We start from the raw sequence: 24,098 nt of genomic DNA, 5'->3' as shown, positions 1-24,098 counted from the left end.
CTGCCAGATCTCCCCCTCCCACAGCCAGATCTCCCCCCCCACTGCCAGTTCTCCCCCTCCCACTGCCAGATCTCCCCCCCACTGCCAGATCTCCCCGTCCCACTGCCAGATCTCCCCCTCCCACTGCCAGATCTCCCCCTCCCACTGCCAGATCTCCCCTCCCACTGCCAGATCTCACCCCCTCCCACTGCCAGTTCTCCCCCTCCCACTGCCAGTTCTCCCCCTCCCACTGCCAGTTCTCCCCCTCCCACTGCCAGTTCTCCCCCCTCCCACTGCCAGTTCTCCCCCCTCCCACTGCCAGATCTCCCCCCCCTCATCCCACTGCCAGATCTCCCCCCCCCTCATCCCACTGCCAGATCTCCCCCCTCCCACTGCCAGATCTCCCCCCTCCCACTGCCAGGTCTCTCCCCTCCCCCTCCCACTGCCAGATCTCTCCCCCCCTCCCACTGCCAGATCTCCCCCACCCCTCCCACTGCCAGATCTCCCCCCACCCCTCCCACTGCCAGATCTCCCCCCTCCCACTGCCAGATCTCCCCCCTCCCACTGCCAGGTCTCTCCCCTCCCCCTCCCACTGCCAGATCTCCGCCCCCCCCCCTCCCGCTGCCAGGTCTCCTCCTGCTGCCAGGTGTTCCCCCTCCCGCTGCCAGGTGTTTCCCCCCCCTGCTCCCGCTGCCAGGTGCCCCCCCCCCCCGCTGCCAGGTGTCGTCGTCTCCGCTCCCGCTGCCAGGTGTCCCCCCCCCCCACCGCTCCCACTGCCAGGTGCCGTCGTCGTCCCCGCTCCCGCTGCCAGGTCTCCTCCAACTGCCAGGTGTTCCCCCCCCCCCACGCTCCCGCTGCCAGGTGTTCTCCCCCCCCCCCGTCCCGCTGCCAGGTGTCCCGTCCCCCCGCCGCTGCCAGGTGTGAGCCCCCCCGCTCCCGCTGCCAGGTGTCCCCCGCTCCCGCTGCCAGGTGTCCCCCCCCCCCGCTCCCGCTGCCAGGTGTTCCCCCCCCCGCTCCCACTGCCAGCTCCCCCCCCCCCGCTCCCACTGCCAGCTCCCCCCCCCCCCCCCCGCTCCCACTGCCAGGTGTCCCCTCCTCCTGCTCCCGCTGTTCGGTGTGTGTGTCCCCCTGCTCCCGCTGCCAGGTGTCCCCTCCTCCTGCTCCCGCTGCCAGGTGTCCCCTCCTCCTGCTCCCGCTGCCAGGTGTCCCCTCCTCCTGCTCCCGCTGCCAGGTGTTCCCTCCTCCTGCTCCCGCTGCCAGGTGTCCCCTCCTCCTGCTCCCGCTGCCAGGTGTCCCCCCCCTGCTCCCGCTGCAAGGTGTCCCCTCCTCCTGCTCACGCTGCCAGGTGTCCCCTCCTCCTGCTCCCGCTGCCAGGTGTCCCCTCCCCCTGCTCCCGCAGCCAGGTGTCCCCTCCTCCTGCTCCCGCTGCCAGGTGTCCCCTCCCCCTGCTCCCGCTGCCAGGTGTCCCCTCCCCCTGCTCCCACTGCCAGGTGTCCCCTCCCCCTGCTCCCGCTGCCAGGTGTCCCCCCCCCCACCCTGCTCCCGCTGCCAGGTGTCCCCCCCCACCATGCTCCCGCTGCCAGGTGTCCCCCCCCCCCTGCTCCCGCTGCCAGGTGTCCCCCCCCCTGCTCCCGCTGCCAGGTGCCCCCCCCCCCCTGCTCCCGCTGCCAGGTGCCCCCCCCCTCTGCTCCCGCTGCCAGGTGTCCCCTCCCGCTGCCAGGTGTCCCCTCCTCCTGCTCCCACTCCCAGGTGTCCCCCCTCCTGCTCCCGCTGCCAGGTGTCCCCTCCTCCTGCTCCCGCTGCCAAGTGTCCCCTCCTCCTGCTCCCGCTGCCAGGTGTCCCCTCCTCCTGCTCCCAGGTGTCCCCCCCCTGCTCCCGCTCCCAGGTGTCCCCCCCCACCATGCTCCCGCTGCCAGGTGTCCCCTCCCCCTGCTCCCGCTGCCAGGTGTCCCCCCCCACACTGCTCCCGCTGCCAGGTGTCCCCTCCTCCTGCTCCCGCTGCCAGGTGTCCCCTCCACCTGCTTCCGCTGCCAGGTGTCCCCTCACCCTGCTCCCGCTGCCAGGTGTCCCCTCCTCCTGCTCCCGCTGCCAGGTGTCCCCTCCTCCTGCTCCCGCTGCCAGGTGTCCCCTCCTCCTGCTCCCGCTGCCAGGTGTCACCCCCCCTGCTCCCGCTGCCAGATCTCTGCCCCTCTGCCAGGTGTCCCCTCCTCCTGCTCCCGCTGCCAAGTGTCCCATCCACCTGCTCTTGCTGCCAGGTGTCCCCTCCCCCTGCTCCCGCTGCCAGGTGTCCCCCCCTCCTGCTCCCACTCCCAGGTGTCCCCCCTCCTGCTCCCGCTGCCAGGTGTCCCCTCCTCCTGCTCCCGCTGCCAAGTGTCCCCTCCTCCTGCTCTCGCTGCCAGGTGTCCCCTCCCCCTGCTCCCGCAGCCAGGTGTCCCCCCCCCTGCTCCCGCTGCCAGGTGTCCCCTCCCCCTGCCCCCGCTGCCAGGTGTCCCCTCCCCCTGCTCCCACTGCCAGGTGTCCTGTCACCCTGCTCCCGCTGCCAGGTGTCCCCCCACCCCTGCTCCCGCTGCCAGGTGTCCCCCCACCCCTGCTCCCGCTGCCAGGTGTCACCTCCTCCTGCTCCCGCTGCCAGGTGTCATCCCCCCTGCTCCCGCTGCCAGGTGTCACCCCCCTGCTCCCGCTGCCAGATCTCAGCCCCTCTGCCAGGTGTCCCCTCCTCCTGCTCCCGCTGCCAAGTGTCCCATCCACCTGCTCATGCTGCCAGGTGTCCCCTCCTCCTGCTCCCGCTCCAGGTGTCCCCTCCTCCTGCTCCAGCTGCCAGGTGTCCCCCCCTCCTGCTCCCACTCAGAGGTGTCCCCCCCTCCTGCTCCCGCTGCCAGGTGTCCCCTCCTCCTGCTCCCGCTGCCAAGTGTCCCCTCCTCCTGCTCCCGCTGCCATGTGTCCCCTCCCCCTGCTCCCGCAGCCAGGTGTCCCCCCCCCTGCTCCCGCTGCCAGGTGTCCCCCCCCCCGCTCCCGCTGCCAGGTGTCCCCCCCCCCTGCTCCCGCTGCCAGGTGTCCCCTCCTCCTGCTCCCACTGCCAGGTGTCCCCTCCTCCTGCTCCCGCTGCCAGGTGTCCCCTCCTCCTGCTCCCGCTGCCAGGTGTCCCCTCCCCCTGCCCCCGCTGCCAGGTGTCCCCTCCCCCTGCCCCCGCTGCCAGGTGTCCCCTCCCCCTGCCCCCGCTGCCAGGTGTCCCCTCCCCCTGCCCCCGCTGCCAGGTGTCCCCTCACCCTGCTCCCGCTGCCAGGTGTCCCCCCCCCCCCCGCTCCCGCTGCCAGGTGTTCCCCCCCCCTGCTCCCGCTGCCAGGTGTCACCTCCTCCTGCTCCCGCTGCCAGGTGTCATCCCCCCTGCTCCCGCTGCCAGGTGTCACACCCCCTGCTCCCGCTGCCAGATCTCAGCCCCTCTGCCAGGTGTCCCCTCCTCCTGCTCCCGCTGCCAGGTGTCCCCCCCCTCCTCCCGCTGCCAGGTGTCCCCTCCTCCCGCTGCCAGGTGTCCCCTCCTCCCGCTGCCAGGTGTCCCCTCCTCCTGCTCCCGCTCCCAGGTGTCCCCTCCTCCTGCTCCCGCTGCCAGGTGTCCCCTCCCCCTGCTCCCGCAGCCAGGTGTCCCCCCCCCCCACCCTGCTCCCGCTGCCAGGTGTCCCCCCCCCCCCTGCTCCCGCTGCCAGGTGCCCCCCCCCCCTGCTCCCGCTGTCAGGTGTCCCCTCCTCCTGCTCCCGCTGCCAGGTGTCCCCTCCTCCTGCTCCCGCTGCCACGTGTCCCCTCCTCCTGCTCCCAGGTGTCCCCTCCTCCTGCTCCCGCTGCCAGGTGTCACCCCCCCTGCTCCCGCTGCCAGATCTCTGCCCCGCTGCCAGGTGTCCCCTCCTCCTGCTCCCGCTGCTAAGTGTCCCATCCACCTGCTCCCGCTGCCAAGTGTCCCATCCACCTGCTCCCGCTGCCAGCTGTCCCCTCCTCCTGCTCCCGCTGCCAGGTGTCTCCTGCTCCCGCTGCCTGGTGTCCCCTCCTCCTGCTTCCGCTGCCAGTTGTTGCTCCCGCTGCCAGGTGTTGGTCCCCCTGCTCCCGCTGCCAGGTGTCTGCCCTCCTGCTAACGGGTGTCCCCTCCTCCTGCTCCCGCTGCCACGTTTTGGTCCCCCAGCGCCCGCTGCCAGGTGTCTGCCCTCCTGCTAACGGGTGTCCCCTCCTCCTGCTCCCGCTGCCAGGTGTTGGCCCCCCCTGCTCCCGCTGCTAGGTGTCTGCCCCCCTGCTCCCGCTGCCATGTGTCGGCCCCCCTCCGCCCGCTGCCATGTGTCGGCCCCCCTGCTCCCGCTGCTAGGTGTCTGCCCCCCTGCTTGCACTAACAGGTGTCCCCCCCCCTCCTCCTGCTGCAAGGTGCCGGCCCCCCTGCTCCCGCTGCCACGTGCCGGCCCCCCTGCTCCCGCTGCCAGATGTCCGCCCCGTTGCACCCAGTGCTAGGTGTCCACCTCCCTCCTCCTGCTTCTGGTGTCATGTGTCCCTCTCCTGCTCCTGGTGCCAGGTGTCTGTCCCCCTGCTCCCGGTGACAGGTGACCATCCACCTCCTGGTGCCAGATGTCCGTCCCCCTCCTCCCAGTGCCAGGTGGGCACCCACTGTGCCTTGCATGTGGCCCATCCCCTTGTACCAGCTAACCTCCCCCCACCGTCCTATTGTCCCTGCTGTTCCCATCTGCTCCCCAGGTGGGAATCCCAACCCTCTACATTTACCCTGGGTGTGCGTGTGTGTGTCTGCGCAGTCACCAGCTGTCAGATATTCCCTTAGCTCCTCCCAATGGCCTTGTGATATATCCAACCTAATCACTGTGGGATACCCTGCCTTCTTAACTCTCAGTGGATATTCCACTCTCTCCTTTACCAGCGGTGGGATTTAATTTCTCCCTCTGTTCAACTGTCAGCCATCCCATTCTTGGTCATTGATTTTGGGGTATATCCAGGCTTGTCATTGACTTGTGATATTGTACATCACCATGTTCACTTGCTCTCCCTCTGCTGCAATGTGTATCATATTTTGCCACTCATCCTGTCTTTGTGATTATTGTGATTGTTCCCACACTGTGCTTGTTGGTGTTTAGATGGTATTATAATTTCCCTTTTAGCTGGTGTGTTTGGTTGGTGTTAGCTGCATTTGCCAATTTGGTTTATTAAAACTTCTGCTGGTTCATTGGACACCTTGGGGTAATGGCCTTGTGATATATCCAACCTAATCACTGTGGGATACCCTGCCTTCTTAACTCTCAGTGGATATTCCACTCTCTCCTTTACCAGCGGTGGGATTTAATTTCTCCCTCTGTTCAACTGTCAGCCATCCCATTCTTGGTCATTGATTTTGGGGTATATCCAGGCTTGTCATTGACTTGTGATATTGTACATCACCATGTTCACTTGCTCTCCCTCTGCTGCAATGTGTATCATATTTTGCCACTCATCCTGTCTTTGTGATTATTGTGATTGTTCCCACACTGTGCTTGTTGGTGTTTAGATGGTATTATAATTTCCCTTTTAGCTGGTGTGTTTGGTTGGTGTTAGCTGCATTTGCCAATTTGGTTTATTAAAACTTCTGCTGGTTCATTGGACACCTTGGGGTAATGTTGGATCAGCTGCTGTGGGCCTGCATAGGACTGGTTTGAATGTCCCTGCACTGTGTTATTTTCTGTTAGTCAGTTTTTACAGTGCGATAATGTTTAACACCCATCTCATTGCAAAGAGGATGCAATGTGAGGATGCAAGCTGTGTAACCAGTATGAGGAAGAAAATGGATGTCACATGCAGCTGCTGCAGAAGCCAAATTTAGTCTCAAGGGCTTTTCACATCTACCAATTACTCTTCTAAAACGAGAATCATAAGACCCTGTTACCCAGAACCTCAAGTCACATGAATATGGCAGACAAGGAAGGGCAGTTGGTCCCAAAACATATTCCAAACAATGATGCTTCAACTGAGCATCAGCATTCCAATGTGATCCCCCCCCCTTTCCTTTCAATAAAAGGACAGCATTTTTAAAAAATGCCAATATACGCCATAGGATTTGAAGTAGGCTGCTCTGCCGTTCAACACGATGATGACTGAATTGATATGATAATCCTCAACTCCACTTTACCGCCTTGTCCCCTTAACCCTTGATTCCCTTATTGATTAAAAATCTGCCTATCTCAGCCTTGTGTATACTTAAAAACTCAGCCTCCACAACATTCTGTGGTAAAGAATTCCACGGATTCACTACCCTCATCTCTGTCATAAATGGGTAGATTTAGTTTTACCCTCATCTGAGATTATACCATCAGGTCCTACACCTTCCCACAAGGGGGAACCTCCTCTCAGCATATCAAACCCCCTGAAAATCCTCGATGTCACAATAAGGTTACCACTCATTCCAATGAGTACAGGCTCAACCTGGGGCAGCACAGTGGTTAGCACTGTGGCATCACAGCGCCAGGTTTGATTCCCAGCTGGGTCACTGTATGGAGTCTGCACGTTCTCCCTGTGTCTGCGTGGGTTTCCTCCAGGTGCTCTGGTTTCACCCACAAGTCCCGAAAGACGTGCTGTTAGGTAATTCGGACTTTCTGAATTCTCCCTGTGTACCCGAACAGATGGCGGAATGTGACGACTAGGGTTTTTTCACAACCTCATTGCAATGTAAGCCTACTTGTGACAATGAAGATTATTATTATTATAATACCTACTCAACCTCTCCTCATGAGAAACTCCCTCCATACCCAGGATCAACGAGTGAACCTTCTCTGCCCTCAATTCCAGTATATCTTTCCTTAGATAAGGGGACCAAAACTGTTCACAGTATTCCAGGTGTGGCCTAACTAGTGCCTTGTAAAATTTTTGTAAGACTTCCCAGTTTCTATACTCCACCATACCCTTTCAAATAAGGCCAACTTTCCATTTGCCTTCCCTCTTGCTGAACCTGCATGCTAGCTTTTTGTGATTTATGCACAGGGACCCCCAAATCCCTCCGTACTGCCCCTTGCTGTAGTCTTTCTCCATTTAAATAATATTCAGCTCCTTGATTCTTCCTCCCAAGGTACATAATGTCACATTGTCCTATGTTATATTCCATCTGCCAAGTTTTGGCCCTGTACTCATCCTGTCTACATCTGTCTGTAGACTCTTTTTGTGTCATTCGCACCACTTACCTTCCCATCTATTTTTGTGTCATCTGCAAAATTGGCAATAGTACATTCACTTCCCTTGACCAAGTCAGTAATATATATTGTGAATAATTGTGGGAAAAATTAAATAATTTAGGGTAAAATTAAATCTGGAATTTCCTCTCTAATCCCGAGGCCGATCAAAGCGGCTCCAGGAGACTTCCGGGTGCGGCGATGACCAGCTAAGTCGCACGTTTCTGCAGCTCCCGGTGGAACGGACTTTTGGGCTCTTAATAGGAGCCCCATCGGCAATTTTAACGGCAAATAACACTGTGTGGTAATCCAGAAGGGAATCCCCCCTGGACACGGATGGAAAAAAGAGAGGAAAGTAGCCGGATTGCGGTGGATCCTCGAGCAGCGGCCAGGAAGGCAGGCACAAAGCAAGATGGCGTCGGAAGGAGGCAGTTTAATATGGGGCCCGGACCAACAAGAGTTCCTGAGGCGTTGCACAGATGAACTCAAAAAGGAGATGAAGAAGGAGCTGTTGGCCCCGATATTACAAGCGATTGAGGGGCTAAAGGAGGAGCAAAAGACCCAGGAACAGGAGCTTCGGGTCGTGAAGGCAAAGGCTGCTGAGAATGAGGACGACATACAGGGCCTGGTGGTGAAAACGGAGATCCACGAGGCACAACACAAAAGATGTGTGGAAAGGCTGGAGGTGCTGGAGAATAATGCGAGGAGGAAGAACCTAAGGATTCTTGGTCTTCCCGAAGGGGCGGACGTCGGGGCATATGTGAGCACGATGCTGCACTCGTTAATGGGATCGGAGGCCCCGACGGATCCGCTGGAGGTGGAGGGAGCCTATCGAGTTATGGCGCGAAGACCGAGGGCTGGAGAAATTCCTCGAGCAATAGTTGTGAGATTTCTCCGATACAAGGACAGAGAGATGGTCCTCAGATGGGCCAAGAAAACTCGGAACAGTAGGTGGGAGAATGCGGTGATCCGCGTGTATCAAGATTGGAGTGCGGAGGTTGCGAGAAGGAGGGCAAGCTTTAATCGGGCCAAGGCGGTGTTGCATAAAAGGAAGGTCAAATTCGGAATGTTGCAACCGGCAAGACTGTGGGTCACACGTCTAGGGAAACACCGCTATTTCGAAACGGCAGACGAAGCGTGGGCATTTATTGTCGAGGAGAAGCTGGAGTGAGCGGGCCAGAAAAAGAACATTTGGGACAAAAGTGGGGGGGTGAATTTGTGGGATGAAGGGGGGGAAAAGGGGGAAGAGAAGACTTCCCAGATTGTTAAACCTGCGACCCTGTAACTTCTCTCTCTTCCCCATGTCGTGGGGGAGGGGGTGAGGGAGGATGAGGAGCTGTGGGCGCCGGACATTGGGGGCGGGGCCAAAAGGGGAAGTGTGGGCTTTGTTCCCGCGCTATGGTAATCATGGCGGGAACAGGGAAGCAGGAAGGAGGGGGCCTCGCACAGTGTGAGCCGAGGTCACGGGGGGAAGCCGAGGTCAGCCAGAGTTTGCTGACTTCTGGGAGCAACATGGGGGGTGCAATTACGCTAGCTTGGGATCTAGCGGGGGTGGGGGGGTTAACTGGGTTGCTGCTGCTGGGGAGAAGGGGGAGCTGGTATGGGAGGGGGGGTCGGGGCGGGGGGGCGCCGCCTGGGGGGGGGATACAGCTACGTGGGAACCGGGTGAGGAGCTGGATTGAAAAAGGAAATGGCTAGTCGTCAAGGGGGGGGGGGGTAAAGAGCCCCCCAACCCGGTTGATCATGTGGAATGTGAGAGGGCTGAACGGGCCGATTAAGAGGGCACGGGTACTCGCACACCTAAAGAAGCTTAAGGCAGATGTGGTTATGCTTCAGGAGACGCATCTGAATCTGACAGACCAGGTTAGACTTCGCAAAGGATGGGTGGGGCAGGTGTTTCATTCGGGGCTAGATGCAAAAAACAGGGGGGTGGCCATACTAGTGGGGAAGCGGGTAATGTTTGAGGCAAAGACTATAGTGGCAGATAGTGGGGGCAGATACGTGATGGTGAGTGGCAAACTGCAAGGGGAGGCGGTGGTATTAGTGAACGTGTATGCCCCGAACTGGGATGATGCCAATTTTATGAGGCGTATGTTAGGACGAATCCCGGACCTAGAAGTGGGGAAGTTGGTAATGGGTGGAGACTTTAATACGGTGCTGGACCCAGAGCTGGACAGATCGAGGTCCAGGACCGGAAGGAGGCCGGCTGCAGCTAGGGTGCTTAAGGATTTTATGGTGCAGATGGGAGGAGTAGATCCCTGGAGATTTAGTAGACCTAGGAGTAAGGAGTTTTCGTTTTTCTCCTATGTACATAAAGTATTTTCACGAATAGATTTTTTTGTTTTGGGAAGGGCACTGATCCCAAAGGTGACGGGGACGGAGTACACGGCTATAGCCATCTCGGATCATGCTCCACGCTGGGTGGACCTGGAGATAGGGGAAGAAAAACAACAGCTTCCACCCTGGAGAATGGACATGGGATTATTGGCAGATGAGGGTGTGTGTTTAAGGGTGAGGTGGTGTATTGAAAGGTACTTGGAAATTAATGATAATGGGGAGGTACAGGTAGGAGTGGTCTGGGAGGCACTGAAGGCAGTGGTTAGAGGGGAGCTGATATCTATTAGGGCACATAAAGGAAAGCAGGAGGGTAGGGAAAGGGAGCAGTTGTTGAAAGAACTGCTGAGGGTGGACAGACAATACGCGGAGGCACCGGAGGAGGGACTATACAGGGAAAGGCAAAGGCTACATATAGAATTTGACTTGTTGACTACGGGTAAGGCAGAGGCACAATGGAGGAAGGCACAGGGTGTACAGTACGAATATGGGGAGAAGGCGAGTAGGTTGTTGGCCCACCAACTGAGGAAAAGGGGAGCAGCGAGGGAGATAGGGGGGGGGTGAGAGATGAGGAGGGGGAGATGGAGCGGGGAGCGGAGAGAGTGAATGGAGTGTTCAAGGCATTTTATGAAAGATTATATGAAGCGCAGCCCCCGGACGGGAAGGAGAGAATGATGTGCTTTCTGGATCAGCTGGAATTTCCTAAGGTGGAGGAACAGGAGAGAGTGGGGCTGGGAGCACAGATTGAGACGGAGGAAGTAGTGAAAGGGATTGGAAGCATGCAGGCGGGGAAGGCCCCGGGACCAGACGGATTCCCAGTTGAATTCTATAAGAAATATTTGGACTTGCTGGCCCCGCTACTGATGAGAACCTATAATGTGGCGAGGGAAAGGGGGCAGCTGCCCCCCGACTATGTCAGAGGCAACGATATCGCTCCTCCTAAAGAAGGAAAAAGACCCGCTGCAATGCGGGTCATACAGGCCCATTTCCCTCCTGAATGTGGATGCTAAGATTCTGGCCAAGGTAATGGCAATGAGGATAGAGGATTGTGTCCCGGGGGTGGTCCATGAGGACCAAACTGGGTTTGTGAAGGGGAGACAGCTAAATACAAATATACGGAGGCTGCTAGGGGTAATGATGATGCCCCCACCAGAGGGGGAAGCGGAGATAGTGGTGGCGATGGATGCCGAGAAAGCATTTGATAAAGTGGAGTGGGATTATTTGTGGGAGGTGTTGAGGAGATTTGGCTTTGGGGACGGGTATATCAGGTGGGTACAGTTGCTGTATAGGGCCCCGATGGCGAGCGTGGTCACGAATGGACGGGGGTCTGACTATTTTCGGCTCCATAGAGGGACGAGGCAGGGATGTCCTCTGTCCCCGTTATTGTTTGCACTGGTGATTGAACCCCTGGCCATGGCACTGAGGGGTTCCAGGAAGTGGAGGGGAGTACTTCGGGGGGGAGAAGAACACCGGGTATCTCTGTATGCGGATGATTTGTTGCTATATGTGGCGGACCCGGCGGAGGGGATGCCAGACATAATGCGGATACTTGGGGAGTTTGGGGATTTTTCAGGGTATAAACTGAACATGGGGAAAAGTGAGCTATTTGTGGTGCATCCGGGGGAGCAGAGCAGAGAGATAGAGGATTTACCGTTGAGGAAGGTAACAAGGGACTTCCGGTACCTGGGGATCCAGATAGCCAGGAATTGGGGTACATTACATAGGCTTAATTTAACACGGTTGGTGGAACAGATGGAGGAGGATTTCAAGAGATGGGACATGGTGTCCCTGTCATTGGCAGGTAGGGTGCTGGCAGTTAAAATGGTGGTCCTCCCGAGATTCCTTTTTGTGTTCCAGTGCCTCCCGGTGGTGATCACGAAGGCTTTTTTCAAAAGAATTGAGAAGAGCATTGAGTTTTGTGTGGGCTGGGAAGACCCCGAGAGTGAGGCGGGGATTCTTGCAGCGTAGTAGGGACAGGGGGGAGCTGGCACTACCGAGCCTCAGTGAGTACTACTGGGCCGCCAATGTTTCAATGGTGTGTAAGTGGATGGGAGAAGGGGAGGGAGCTGCGTGGAAGAGTTTGGAGAGGGCGTCCTGCAGGGGGACTAGCCTGCAAGCAATGGTGACGGCGCCGTTGCCGTTCTCACCAAAGAAATACGCCACAAGCCCGGTGGTGGTGGCTACATTAAAAATTTGGGGGCAGTGGAGACGGCATAGGGGAGGGATGGGAGCTTCGGTGCGGTCCCCGATAAGGAACAATCATAGGTTTGTTCCGGGGAGAATGGATGGGGGATTTGGAGCATGGCAAAGAGCTGGGGTAGTACAACTAAGAGATCTATTTGTAGATGGGACGTTTGCGAGTCTGGGAGCGCTGACGGAGAAATATGGGTTGCCCCAAGGGAATGCATTTCGGTATATGCAATTGAGGGCTTTTGCGAGGCAACAGGTGAGGGAATTCCCGCAGCTCCCGACGCAGGAAGTGCAGGATAGAGTGATCTCAGAGACATGGGTGGGGGACGGTAAGGTGGCGGACATATACAGGGGGATGAGGGACGAGGGGGCGATCATGGTAGATGAGCTGAAAGGGAAATGGGAAGAAGAACTGGGGGAGGAGATTGAGGAGGGGCTGTGGGCTGATGCCCTACGTGGGGTAAACTCATCGTCCTCGTGTGCCAGGCTAAGCCTGATACAATTTAAGGTGCTACACAGGGCGCATATGACTGGAGCACGGCTTAGTAAATTTTTTTGGGTAGAGGATAGGTGTGCGAGATGCTCGAGAGGCCCAGCGAATCACACACACATGTTCTGGTCATGCCCGGCACTACAGGGGTTCTGGGTGGGGGTGGCAAAGGTGCTTTCGAAGGTGGTGGGGGTCCGGGTCGAACCAAGCTAGGTGTTGGCTATATTTGGGGCTGCAGAAGAGCCGGGAGTGCAGGAGGCGAGAGAGGCTGACGTGTTGGCCTTTGCGTCCCTTGTAGCCCGGTGCAGGATATTGTTAATGTGGAAGGAAGCCAAACCCCCGGGGGTGAAGACCTGGATAAACGATATGGCAGGGTTCATAAAGTTAGAAAGGATTAAGTTCGTGTTAAGGGGTTCGGCTCAGGGGTTCACCAGGCGGTGGCAACCGTTCGTCGACTACCTCACAGAAAGATAGAGGGAATGGAAAAGAAGTAGACAACAGCAGCAACGCAGGGGGGAGGGAGGGGGGGGGGGAGGAATTGGACGGACTCTCAGGGATGTTATTGTATATGTATAGGTATTTGGTATATGTAATTGTATATTGGATTGTTGGATTGTATTTTTGGAGAGTATTTATTTTGGACAAGGCAGTTGCCATGTAGTTTTGTTTTTTGTTTTTGTTTATATATTATTTATTTATTTGTTTAAAACTGGCCAAGGTTATTTATATTGCCTTATTGTTGTGTAAAAGAAACACTACGTATTGTTATGTTTGGCCAAAAAACTTGAATAAAATATATTTTTAAAAAAGCGGCTCCAGGAGTTTTACTCGTATACTCCTTTTTACATGCTGTGATATCACTAAATGTAGGAGACATCTAGCTGTTTGTTGAATGCATGCACCAGATTAGCACTTGTTCCAAAGGTCAAGAATGACCGCCTGGAAAACAAACTCCTAAACATCTCATCTATTCTATATTTACATAACTTAGTATGGGCAGCACAGGTGACCTTTTTACCTCACTGTCATCCTTGCAAGACTTATCAATGCTATGTTTATTTTCTCTATGCTCACAGCACTGATCATGAGCCTTTAGAGACTCTTTACACCCAAGTTTCTTTCCGACTCTGACTTTTGTTCAGAGCCCTGCACAGTATGCTTGGTGTTAGCCCTATCCATGTGCGTAACACTACAATTATCGATTTTAAATGTCACCTGCCAGATGTGGCTCCAGATATGTGCTGCCACATCTGGATCTGATTTTAGCCTTTTTTCACCAGAAGAATTGCTTATAGGTGATATTCACAACACTTTCATGCAGGTGGTTAACAAAGATTGTGAAGAGCAGTAGACCTGACATTGATCCCTTTGGGGCTCCCCATATGACTACACACACAACTACTACCAATAATAACAATTTTCTACTTCAGAGAATGTAAATAATTCCTTATTCAATACAAGATCAGCCTGCCATTCCACAAAATTCCACCTTATTACATAGCATGTTAAGGCTGGGAATCTAAATATTGGTTGTATCTGACCCATGCCTGACTGCTTTGACAATGATGCTGGGGTTCGACATTAAGCCTATTCCAAGCTCCTGTTGCATTCCCTGTGCTCCAACTGCATTCACTGCGTGTTATTTTAACTTTTGGCAATAATGTAACTTTAGGGAAAGGTGGGGAAACGGTGCGATTGGTGACCAATTCAACATCACTTGGTTGACACTGAAACCAAAAATTGAAAGTACATGAATACTGATGTCTGAATGGGCAAACTTATCTCTGCACATATACCAGGATAGTGAGTGCCCTGTTCTTGCAGGCCCTATTGCATGGGTATGCCTGCCTGTAGCTGCTACCAGGGGTGTTGCTGTCATTGAATACTGCTCTGTGACTTTCCATGGCTATGGAGCTGAACAGTCCCAGACTCGTCACAGGTGCCTGACCATGTATCTTACTAAGCATCACGACTTGGGTGTACCACACAGTTCACTGGTCTCCCCCTTTTGAGCCATTATTCTACTAACTTGCTCAGATTTCCTTCCTCTTCTGCCATTCCTATTGTGCAATTCAAAGATGCATCCCTGCACTACACCAGCCAAAACTGATGGGCCCCTTGCTTAGTTTTGCATGATTGCTGAGTTGAGACCAGGTTATGGCTGCTGGTGTGCAGAACTAGCAACGTAAGAGTTGGAGAGTTATAAGATACCAATTTTCCCTACTCTCACCCCTTCTGATGTGGGTGTCTGGCAGGGGACTAAAGGCACTAGCCATCTCAAATATCACCCATATACCCTTTCCCTGGGACATGAGTATTTGTGTGCTTCCGATTGGAAGTCATGGGTTTATCTATTTGTATACTCATGACTGGGAATGGGGTGCTATTCCTTTCCAGTTTGGGAGCCGGGGCGAATGCCATTCATGCCCTCCTTCAATTTTGCTACTTTCTGTGTGACCACGAGCTAGCAATAGCAACTTTTACACATTTTAAAACAATCATGTCTGACACATTGTAAAATTGCATTATTCTGGAGACTGAGTAGATTTTCTGACTAAAGTCAAATTGGTTACAAGTTATTGTGTCTGTTTACTATCCACAGTATGAACATGAAGTATCCATAAGAGACTGTGAACAAGATTGCAGAGGTTGTAAATCGTATCTTTTGCCAGTTTTGTTATTTCCAATTTTTGTGCACCGTTGCAATGTCACTGCCAATGATCCCAGAATCATGTACCCATGTCCTGGCTGAGCTGGACTCACTGGATCCCCTATTATCTGCTCTCCGGTTAGATTCAAGCAGATTGAAGGTGAGTGAGAGAAGGACACAGTCCTCCCATTAAATGGAAGGGCTGATGTTTTATATTTTCATGGGACGGAAATTGGTGATTATGTTGATCGAGGCTGAAGCTGTGTTTAACTGATCAGGTTGTTGGGTAATGCAGTGATCTGTTTTGTGTTGCTAAAGCTCTGGGTTTTTGTCACGAGCGACTGTCAGGAAAAATGGGATTTGTAGCGGCAGCATTTCAGATCAACTCCACAGGTGCAATAGTTTGCAACTACCTTTTCTTTAGATCCGATACTCTGGGTCCGTGAAATAATTCGCCTGCAGTGACAGCAAAGTAGCAAAGTGCTCTTCTTACAGATAGAGATGAGTCTGTACCCCTCTGTGGAAGTAGAAGGGTGGGTTGCTGAACTGACCACACTAATTGCTATTGGTGCTCATGAATCTTACAGCCTCCTTTTACAAGTAAAGGTATGGAGTGTACCATACTCCCTCTGTTAAAGATTGTGATATGGAAAGGAGAGAAAACGGGTCCATTTTCTGATTGGTGAGATGTGACAAGTGGTAACTCCCAATGACCTGTACTGGGGCATGAGCCTTTCACAATTTATATTATAAAGGTTAATGTCCATTAATGCTTTTAAGTTTATATATCCATTATTGCAGGTGACTCTTAAGTTAGGTGATACAAAAGTTGCATGGATGGGCGTAGCAAGTTATGGTGGAATGTAGGCAAGTTAATGAGCAAAACTGGCAGATGTCTGGAAGTTTGAAGTTATCCATTTTGAATCTGAAAAGACGATTAGAATATTAATTGGGGAGCTGGGGGTCAATGGGATTTAAGAGTCTGTGTACATGCATCACTAAAAGCTAGTGCAGAGGTATAAATAATCAAAAAGGCAAAAATAATGTGTGCCTTTATCTCAATGGGACTTGCATACAAAGCGATGAACATGGTGCTTCAGTTGTCCAGAGTCCTGGTCACATTCCATACGAAATAGGAGCACAAGTTAGGCCACATTGGCCTTGTGAGCCTTCTCCACCATTCAATAAGATCATGGCCGATCTGGTTGTTTCAAGTTCCACATTTCCATCTAAACCCGACAACCTTAGTTTCTTGATCGCCAAGGGAATCAACCTATCCCTGCCTCAAAAATATCTATCTCCATAGCCTTTTGAGGGCGAGAGTTCCAAAGTCGCACAACTCTCCGAGAGAAGACATTTCTCCTATAAGGACAACGCCTAATTTTAAAAGAATTCCCCCTAATTTTGGACACACAAAAGAGGAAATATCCTTTCCACATCCACCTTGTCAAGAGCATTCAGAATCTTATGTACTTCAATCAAGTAACTCATAGAATCATAGAATTTATAGTGCAGAAGGAGACCAATAGAATTTATAGTGCAGAAGGAGACCAATAGAATTTATAGTGCAGAAGGAGACCATTCGGCCCATCTAGTCTGCACCGGCCCTTGGAAAAAGCACCCTATTTAAGCCCACGCCGCCACCCTATCCCAGTAACCCCACCTAACATTTCTGGACATTATGGGCAATTTAACATGGTCAACCCACCTAACCTTCACATCTTTGGACTGTGGGAAGAAACCGGAGCACCTGTAGGAAACCCACGCAGACACGGGGAGAAAGTGATTCTCCAGGTCTTTCACCTTCTCCCTCAACCTCTTATGGCTTTCCCGCATCAGTCCCAACTCCGTTGCCAACAAGGCCATCTGCTCCTTATGCTCCCCCACCACTTCCTCCACTCTGTATCACCCGACCCTGGGACTCCATCCTCTGCTCCACTCGCTCAATCCCAGATCTCAGCGCCTCCACCACCTTGGCCAGGTTTTCCAGGGCCACTTTCCCCTGCTGCTGGACCTTGTTATTCAAGAACTCCGAGCACTGTGCAGGCAGCGCACCCCTTTGCCCTCCGCCATCTTTATCTGTGGCGCACCACCAAAATGCTCCTGCTCCAACTTTCTTTCTTTCTCGTGGTGCTCCTTGTCCACTGATCCATGCACCAGAGGAGTATTATCTTCGCTAGGCACACCTGCACCTTTTGCTCTCAAGTACCACACCCATCGAGCAGGTAAAGACCGAAAAAATCCATCTTGAGCTGGAGCCACCAAATGTGCGCCCACTCAATCCATGGCCGCCACTGGGTCACCTCATTAGAATTTTTATTATAGAAGAATATACTTATTCTGGGTATTCTGAAATATCCCCTTAAATGTCAGCCACTACTTCTTTGTTGACCTATCCCATAGCCTAGTATCCCAGTTCACTTTAGCTAGCTCGACTTTTATGCCCACATAGTCACCCTTATTTAAGTTTAATATACTGGTTTTAGACCCACTCTTCTCCCATTCAAACTGGATATAAAATTCAATCATATTATGACCATTGCTACCCAAGAATGTCTTTATTCTGAGTTCATTAGTTTATCCAGTCATATTATACAATAGCAAGTCTAATATGAACTGCCCTCTGGCTGGCTCCAGACATACTGTTCTAGGGGACTATCTCAAAAGCATTCTATGGACTCCTCATCCAGGCTATCTCTGCCAGAGGATCTCACTGCCATTCTGATTTTTCCAGTTTATGTGTATGATTGTTGCTGTCCCTTCATCACAAGCACCAATATTATTTCTTATATACTTTGTCCGACATTGTGGTTATTTTTAGGGGCCCTGTGGACCACTCCTCCTACAATTCCATCTTGAATACAGAATTCAATTGGGCACGAACATCAGGAAAGATATATTGGGCTCTGTATTCCCTGTGTTCCCATTCATTCATAAGAATGTTACCAAGCTTAAAAGATTACAGTTTAAGGGCAAGCCGCATAAACTTTGTTTTATTTCCTTGAGTTTAGAAGGTGATCTGATTGCGGTAATTAGAATATCAAGAGAATTAATAGGATTGCTGTGTTGAAATCATTTCTTTTAATGGGGGATTTCACTGCAAAATAACATAATCCTAATCTTAAAACAGAGCAAAACCATTTAGAAGTAAGATCAGGAAGCGTTTATAATAATTTTTATTGTCACAAGTAGGCTTACTTTAACACTGCAATGAAGTTACTGGGAAAAGCCCTTAGTTGCCACATTCCGGCACCTGTTCGGGTACACTGAGGGAGAATGCAGAATGTCCAAATTACCTAACCGCATGTCTTTCTGGACTTTTTTTTTGGGGGGGGGGAAACCCAGAGGAACCCCACGCAGACACAGGGAGAACATGCAGACTCCACACAGGCAGTGACCCAAGCAGGAATCGAACCTGGGACCCTGGTGCTGTGAAGCAACATTGCTAACCACTGTGCTACTGTGCCGCCCATCAAACTGATGGAAACTGGTTACAGACAGGATAGGTTCCCAAGAGTAAATGGAGTGAGATTCGAATAGGGATCAGTTGGGAAGGGAGGGGGCTGGAAAGTGGAACGATGACTTTGCCATTGTGGTTGTGGAAATATTAAAATGTGGGTTTGAAACGTCTTTTCTCAGTGTACATGTTTGTCGGTGTGTCGGAAATGGCTGGCACTGGGCAGCTCCGCAGGCGGACTCCATCTCATTCAGAAAGAAGGCTGGAAACAGAGAGTCATGTTAACACACAAGGTGAGGACTGGAAAAGGTTGAACATGAAAAGCCTGTTGCACGGTCCTATTTTCTTAGGATATTGTATATGAGACACAAAATGCAAAAAATATTGAATATTTGTGTATAATCTTGTAGAATACATTCCAACACTGCGAAGGCAAACTTGAATAATAGAACACTGAAGTATCTCATAGTTTGGGAACACTTGCATCGTCTTTACTGCTCTGATAGATTATTTATTAAAGGCAGTGCATAGCTGTGCAGTTCTGGTTCTCAGTTTTTACTGCATTTGCTTGTTTTAAGGCCAGCAGTAGGGCTACTACAACTATCCTTGACCAATTAAAGAAACCAGTCTCCTTGCTCTTTGACACCGAGATGACTTCTGCTAGAAAATATTTTCTTGCAGATATAGGAAGACGTTATCAGACTGTAATGACCTCCATGGTTGAATAACCTGCCAATGTTCATTGTCTAGGTTCAAACATGAAGAATGGTCGCAGGTGAACTACTGTGACCGTACTGTATCCCAACAAGTATGCATCAGGGTCACAGCTTGTGCTCTCATAGATTTCATAGAATTTACAGTGCAGAAAGAGGCCATTAGGCCCATCGAGCCTGCACCAGCTGCACCCTACCCAAGATCCATACCTCCATCCTATCCCCATAACACAGTAACCCCACCCAACACTAAGGTCCTTTAAATAGAGAAAATCAAAACTTCACTGTGGTCTGCGCAGATAATCTGGATTTATACTTCAGTGCAGTATCAAGACAGTGCTGTATTTCTGGAACTGTATTTTTGATGAGATGTTAAACTAAGAGCGAACCTGCTGAACGTCAAAGATTGATATTATTCAAAGAGTGAGGATTAGTATCCTAGTTAACATTCTTTCCTCAACTAAGTGGTGATTTAATTTGTTTATCATTTGAGGAACCTTGTGAGCAAATTGCCCACTGCGTTTGCGTGCTAAGCAGCAATAACTGTTCAAAAGTGGTGAATTTGAGCATTGAAGGGTTGATATACAAATGCAAGGTCATTCTTTCAAACAGGAGAAAAAAATGTGGCAAGTAAGAAAAATTACACCGGACTAGTTTGTAAGTTTAGACATTTCCAATCTCTCAACTTAACCATTCTATTGACTTGGCCCGGCCTAAGGATTAGTTCTTTAGCAAAAAGTATTTTATGTTGATGTAGGTTCTGCTGTGTGTTCCTCTCTTCACCTTTCCCACTGCCTTAAGCAGCACTTTTACTCGGCCTACTAGAGAGCTGCATGAGGGGTCAGTCGAGAAAACCAAATAATACAAATGCTTAAGGAAAGGTGAGGGCTTTTGAGAAGCTCTACATTGGCATCTGAATAATGTGGATGAATAATAAACCTTTTGTCATTCAGGAAGGTGCTCTCACTCACGTTGCTTGCTGTCAGCATGATGAGGACCATGTTGCTGTAGCAACTAGGTACGTATACTCAGTTTGACATTCTTCCTGTAGCCGTCTCCATTACTTTACACTTTTATTTTCTTTACCCACTTTTTCAATCTAGATTTATTTTTCTTACATATTTTTATATCACTTTCTTTTTATAAACACAGTAAGGAGTCTTACAACACCAGGTTGAAGTCCAACAGGTTTGTTTCGATATCACTAGCTTTTGGAGCGCTGCTCCTTCCTCAGGTGAATGAAGAGGTATGTTCCAGAAACATATATATAGACAGATTCAAAGATGCCAGACAATGCTTGGAATGCGAGCATTAGCAGGTGATTAAATCTTTACAGATCCAGAGGTGGGGTAACCCCAGGTTAAAGAGGTGTGAATTGTACCAAGCCAGGACAGTTGGTCGGATTTTGCAGGCCAGATGGTGGGGGATGAATGTAATGCGGCATGAATCCCAGGTCCCGGTTGAGGCCGTACTCATTCCAAGCGTTGTCTGGCATCTTTGAATCTGTCTATATCTATGTTTCTGGAACATACCTCTTCATTCACTTGAAGACAACCTTAGGACAACCCTCTCATTTCAGGGATGATAAACAGAGGTAATTTTCTTATGTAGTGGTTATTCTTTCCTCTCTTTCATCAACTACTAAAGCCAGCTAGTTTGATTAATTTCCTTGAAAGCTTTCAGCTACACTGATTTAAAATAAAATTGAGAAATTACTTCAGAACATTGATCGGAACCCAGTCAATTTAAATCTTTTCAAGAGGAGATAAACCTGTCCAATACGCGTGAACAAATCATTTAAAGTTATTTGAATTAAATGGCTTAACTCTTCTCTCTCCGGTTATTTGACTAGAACCCAGCTAAATCATCGAATTTTACAGCACAGAAGAGACTGTTTGGGTCACATTACCTGTGCCAGCTGTTTGGAAGAGTTGTCCAATTTAGTATTTTAAAATCACTACAAATTGAAAGATATGACTCCACCATTGGATGCATAACAGATGTTGCCCTGTTTCGGAGAAAGAGAGACCTGTATAAAAGGGCAGAGAAAATGTATGTGCTGAATGACGAGTACTGCAGAGTGACTGAGATAGAACATCTTTGCAGGGAATATGAACATTGCTGGAGAGTGTCAGCAAGCATGCATGTTGCAACTGATTTATGCTGCAGAGACACGTATTCTGCATACTGGAAATTATCCACTACAGAGAGAGATGTTGGTCTCCATTAAATAAATCCCTTGGGTGACCAAGTCCTCATTTTTTTGGTTTGTTTCCTTGTTTAGCCAGGGACATGTGATTGTGTGGGAGCTGCATCAGGAGCGTCGTGGGAAACCTGAGCGCATCTATGTGTCATCAGAACACAAAGGCAGACAGATCACGGCTCTTTGCTGGGATAACTCTGCCCTCCGCGTCTTTGTGGGAGACAATCTGGGAAAAGTTTCTGGTCTGAAGGTTAATTCCTCCAAACAGGGAAAGGTCTGTGTTTTTCTTTTACGTGATGGTACTCCTATAATGTCGGAATGGAGTGGGATGCACAAATCATTTTACCCAAATTGCAAAGCCCAACATTATTGCTCACATTTCGAAAAGACTTATTGATGACTTTGTTGGTAAATTCATGATATAACTGAGCCATATGGACCAGCAGGCCATCAAGTTATCTTTGCTGTATGGTGGGTGGGGGCGGACGGTGGCGCAGTGGTTAGCACTGCTGCCTCATGTCGTCAGGGACCCTGGTTTGATCCCGGCGCCGGGTTGCTGTCTGTGTGGAGTTTGCACATTCTCCCCTTGTCTGCGTGGATCTCACCTCCATAACCCAAAGATGTGCAGGGTAGGTGGATAGGCCATGCTAAATTGCCCCTTAATTGGAAAAAATAGAATTGGGTGCTCTAAATTTATAACAAAAGCCTTTGCTGTGTGGCGCTCCAGTTGACCCCAATGCCTGAGATAGGGAGAAAAAAATAAGTTGGGGGTTCTGGATTGTTATCCAGTGACTCCTGCAGAAAGACGTGTATGTGGACATACATGAAGGGAGATCAGATTAAGTTATGTGACAATTCCAGTTTGAAGAGCCTGCCGGCATTTGCTGTTGAGGCTTATTGAACTATGCTTATTGAACTTTGGAGGGTACAGAACCTGCCTGTCGAATAGTACTCCGCAAAGAGTTGATGGGTTCAAGAGAAGAAGTTGAGAAAAAAAACTGGTAATATGTAAACTGGCAGCAGTTGGGCACTAATATGCTGGTGCTTGGCATAGCCATACAGATGACAGGGTGAGAATCAGTGGGTTGGGTTGAGTTCTGGCTAAACATGATTGGGTTTAGATTAGACTGTGCCACGTGTTAATGTATGAGATAGTGATTGGCATTTGAGCATCCTGATTAATGGAAAATAGGCAGATGGGTGTATGTGGTGAACCTGTACATTGAATGTATGCCAGTGCATTTGGAGGGCATTTGCAAGGATGCGTGAGCACAAAGTTATTGGTGAAGTGCTGATTTTTGCCAGTGTGACCTGCAAATGTTGCTGTGATTTCTACTGAGTTGCATTCAATTTTTAAATTCAGAAACCTAGGTGAAGGGAAAAGACACAATGCAGGATGCTGCAAAGGTTGAAATAAATGTAATTGAGGGAATAATTGAAATAGTAGTGATTATTATTATGGCTCTTTTTTTAGTGATTAGGCCAATGCCCAGCTTAACTCTTAAAGTAAGAAGAAAAATTTGAGGCGAGGTGGTTTACCAATAGTATACGAGAGATGTGCAAATTAGTATAAATTATACTCCACTACCATGGAGAGAGGTTGAAGATGAGAAAAGGAACGGTTATTGGGCCATGAACCTGCTCTAAACTTTATATTCCGAAAGATGTGACGAATGGAGGACTTTAGGAAAATTGGCTTCTAAATATTGGGGCAATTTAAGGGTTAAAAGTTTGGGGTTATAGTGTGTTTGACTGCAGTGGTCTTATTTTAAAAATGATTTTATTTTGCAAGGCCTGGGCGCTTTTAGAAACTAGAAGATGAAAATGACCAGAGGAATGTGGTTTTCAGCCTTGGTTAATGTACTAATGATTGACTGGGGAAAGTCCTTCGGGAGTTGATGTATTTTCATCCTGGAGTGTTAAGTTGTTTTGCAGCTTGGGGCAATTATGTCGTTGCTAGGTGGAGCTAAGGGATGCAGAGACATTTTGGAAAAGTTGAAGATTGACCTGTTGACACTGAGTCCACAATTCTCTCACAGTAGGATAGTTTAAAAAAAAAAAGAGTAATATTTAAAGCAGAACAGTCTTGTCTGAGGACAAGGAAGAAGCTGAAACATGCCAGGTGAACCAGTTTTTTTGAAGATATTCAGCCAGAATCTGAAGGGGTTTTAACAGGAGCCACATCTGTTCTGTAAAGCAAGTATTACTCTATGCCATGTTTAAAGATGGATTGAGAATTGTACGTTTCTTTTCTTGTTGTTTAATGGGGAATTGAGTAATGGTGTTTAAAGGGTAATGGTGTTTAAAGGGTAATTGTAAGATGTTCTTTTCCGGTGTGAAGTTAAAGAGTTTAATATTGTATTCCTAATGAAGTTTTGTTTTAAAAATACCAAATCCCTATTTCTTTGTGTAATCACTCCTAGAACAAATCATTCTTTCCACGCAGTCTTACAAATAAACTAAAATATTGGGGTTTCGGACCAGTATCCTAGGCACTGTTGGGGTCTGGTTTGGGATCATAATAAAGAGTACTCCAGGTGGAAGACTTGGTGGTGCAAGGGCTATGTAGAGCTGCTTTACTGATTGCTTTCAATTCTGCCACAGGCTGCTGCATTTGTGATGTTTCCAGTTCAGGTGATTACGACAGTGGACTCAAGAGTGGTGCAACTTGACTATCTAGATGGAAGGTTGTTGGTCTCATCTCTCACTCGCTGCTATCTGTGTGACACTGACAGGTATTTGCCAATATCCTACATACTTTCACACTTCTGCATTGTACTTCTGGGTTAGGTGACTTTTTTCTTGTTTTGAACATGAAATATACCTGCAGATTGCCTCTGTTAAGATTGCTGGAGGTGAGGCCCTGCTGTCTTCACCATTCACCTCTAACTGGGCGGTACAGCTTTT

General features: G+C 50.6%; 1 protein-coding gene across 4 annotated transcripts in view; it reads left to right on the top strand.

Moving 5' to 3' along the window:
* hps5 (HPS5 biogenesis of lysosomal organelles complex 2 subunit 2) overlaps window positions 1-24,098 on the top strand; it is a 110,192-nt gene that overhangs the window by 5,914 nt on the left and 80,180 nt on the right. For 3 of the 4 annotated variants that reach the window (XM_072518983.1, XM_072518982.1, XM_072518984.1), the window contains exons 2-6: window positions 14,771-14,978; window positions 18,458-18,568; window positions 19,942-20,006; window positions 21,273-21,465; window positions 23,796-23,926. In XM_072518983.1, coding sequence (XP_072375084.1) covers window positions 14,874-14,978; window positions 18,458-18,568; window positions 19,942-20,006; window positions 21,273-21,465; window positions 23,796-23,926 — 605 coding nt within the window. In that variant the 5' untranslated portion in view covers window positions 14,771-14,873. The remainder of the gene's footprint in view (window positions 1-14,770; window positions 14,979-18,457; window positions 18,569-19,941; window positions 20,007-21,272; window positions 21,466-23,795; window positions 23,927-24,098) is intronic. The other variant, XM_072518985.1, reaches the window with a different exon arrangement.

The sequence above is a fragment of the Scyliorhinus torazame genome, chromosome 10 (genome assembly GCF_047496885.1).
Source record: "Scyliorhinus torazame isolate Kashiwa2021f chromosome 10, sScyTor2.1, whole genome shotgun sequence".
NCBI classification, from domain to species: domain Eukaryota; kingdom Metazoa; phylum Chordata; class Chondrichthyes; order Carcharhiniformes; family Scyliorhinidae; genus Scyliorhinus; species Scyliorhinus torazame.
This window is presented reverse-complemented; position numbering and strand designations above follow the sequence as displayed.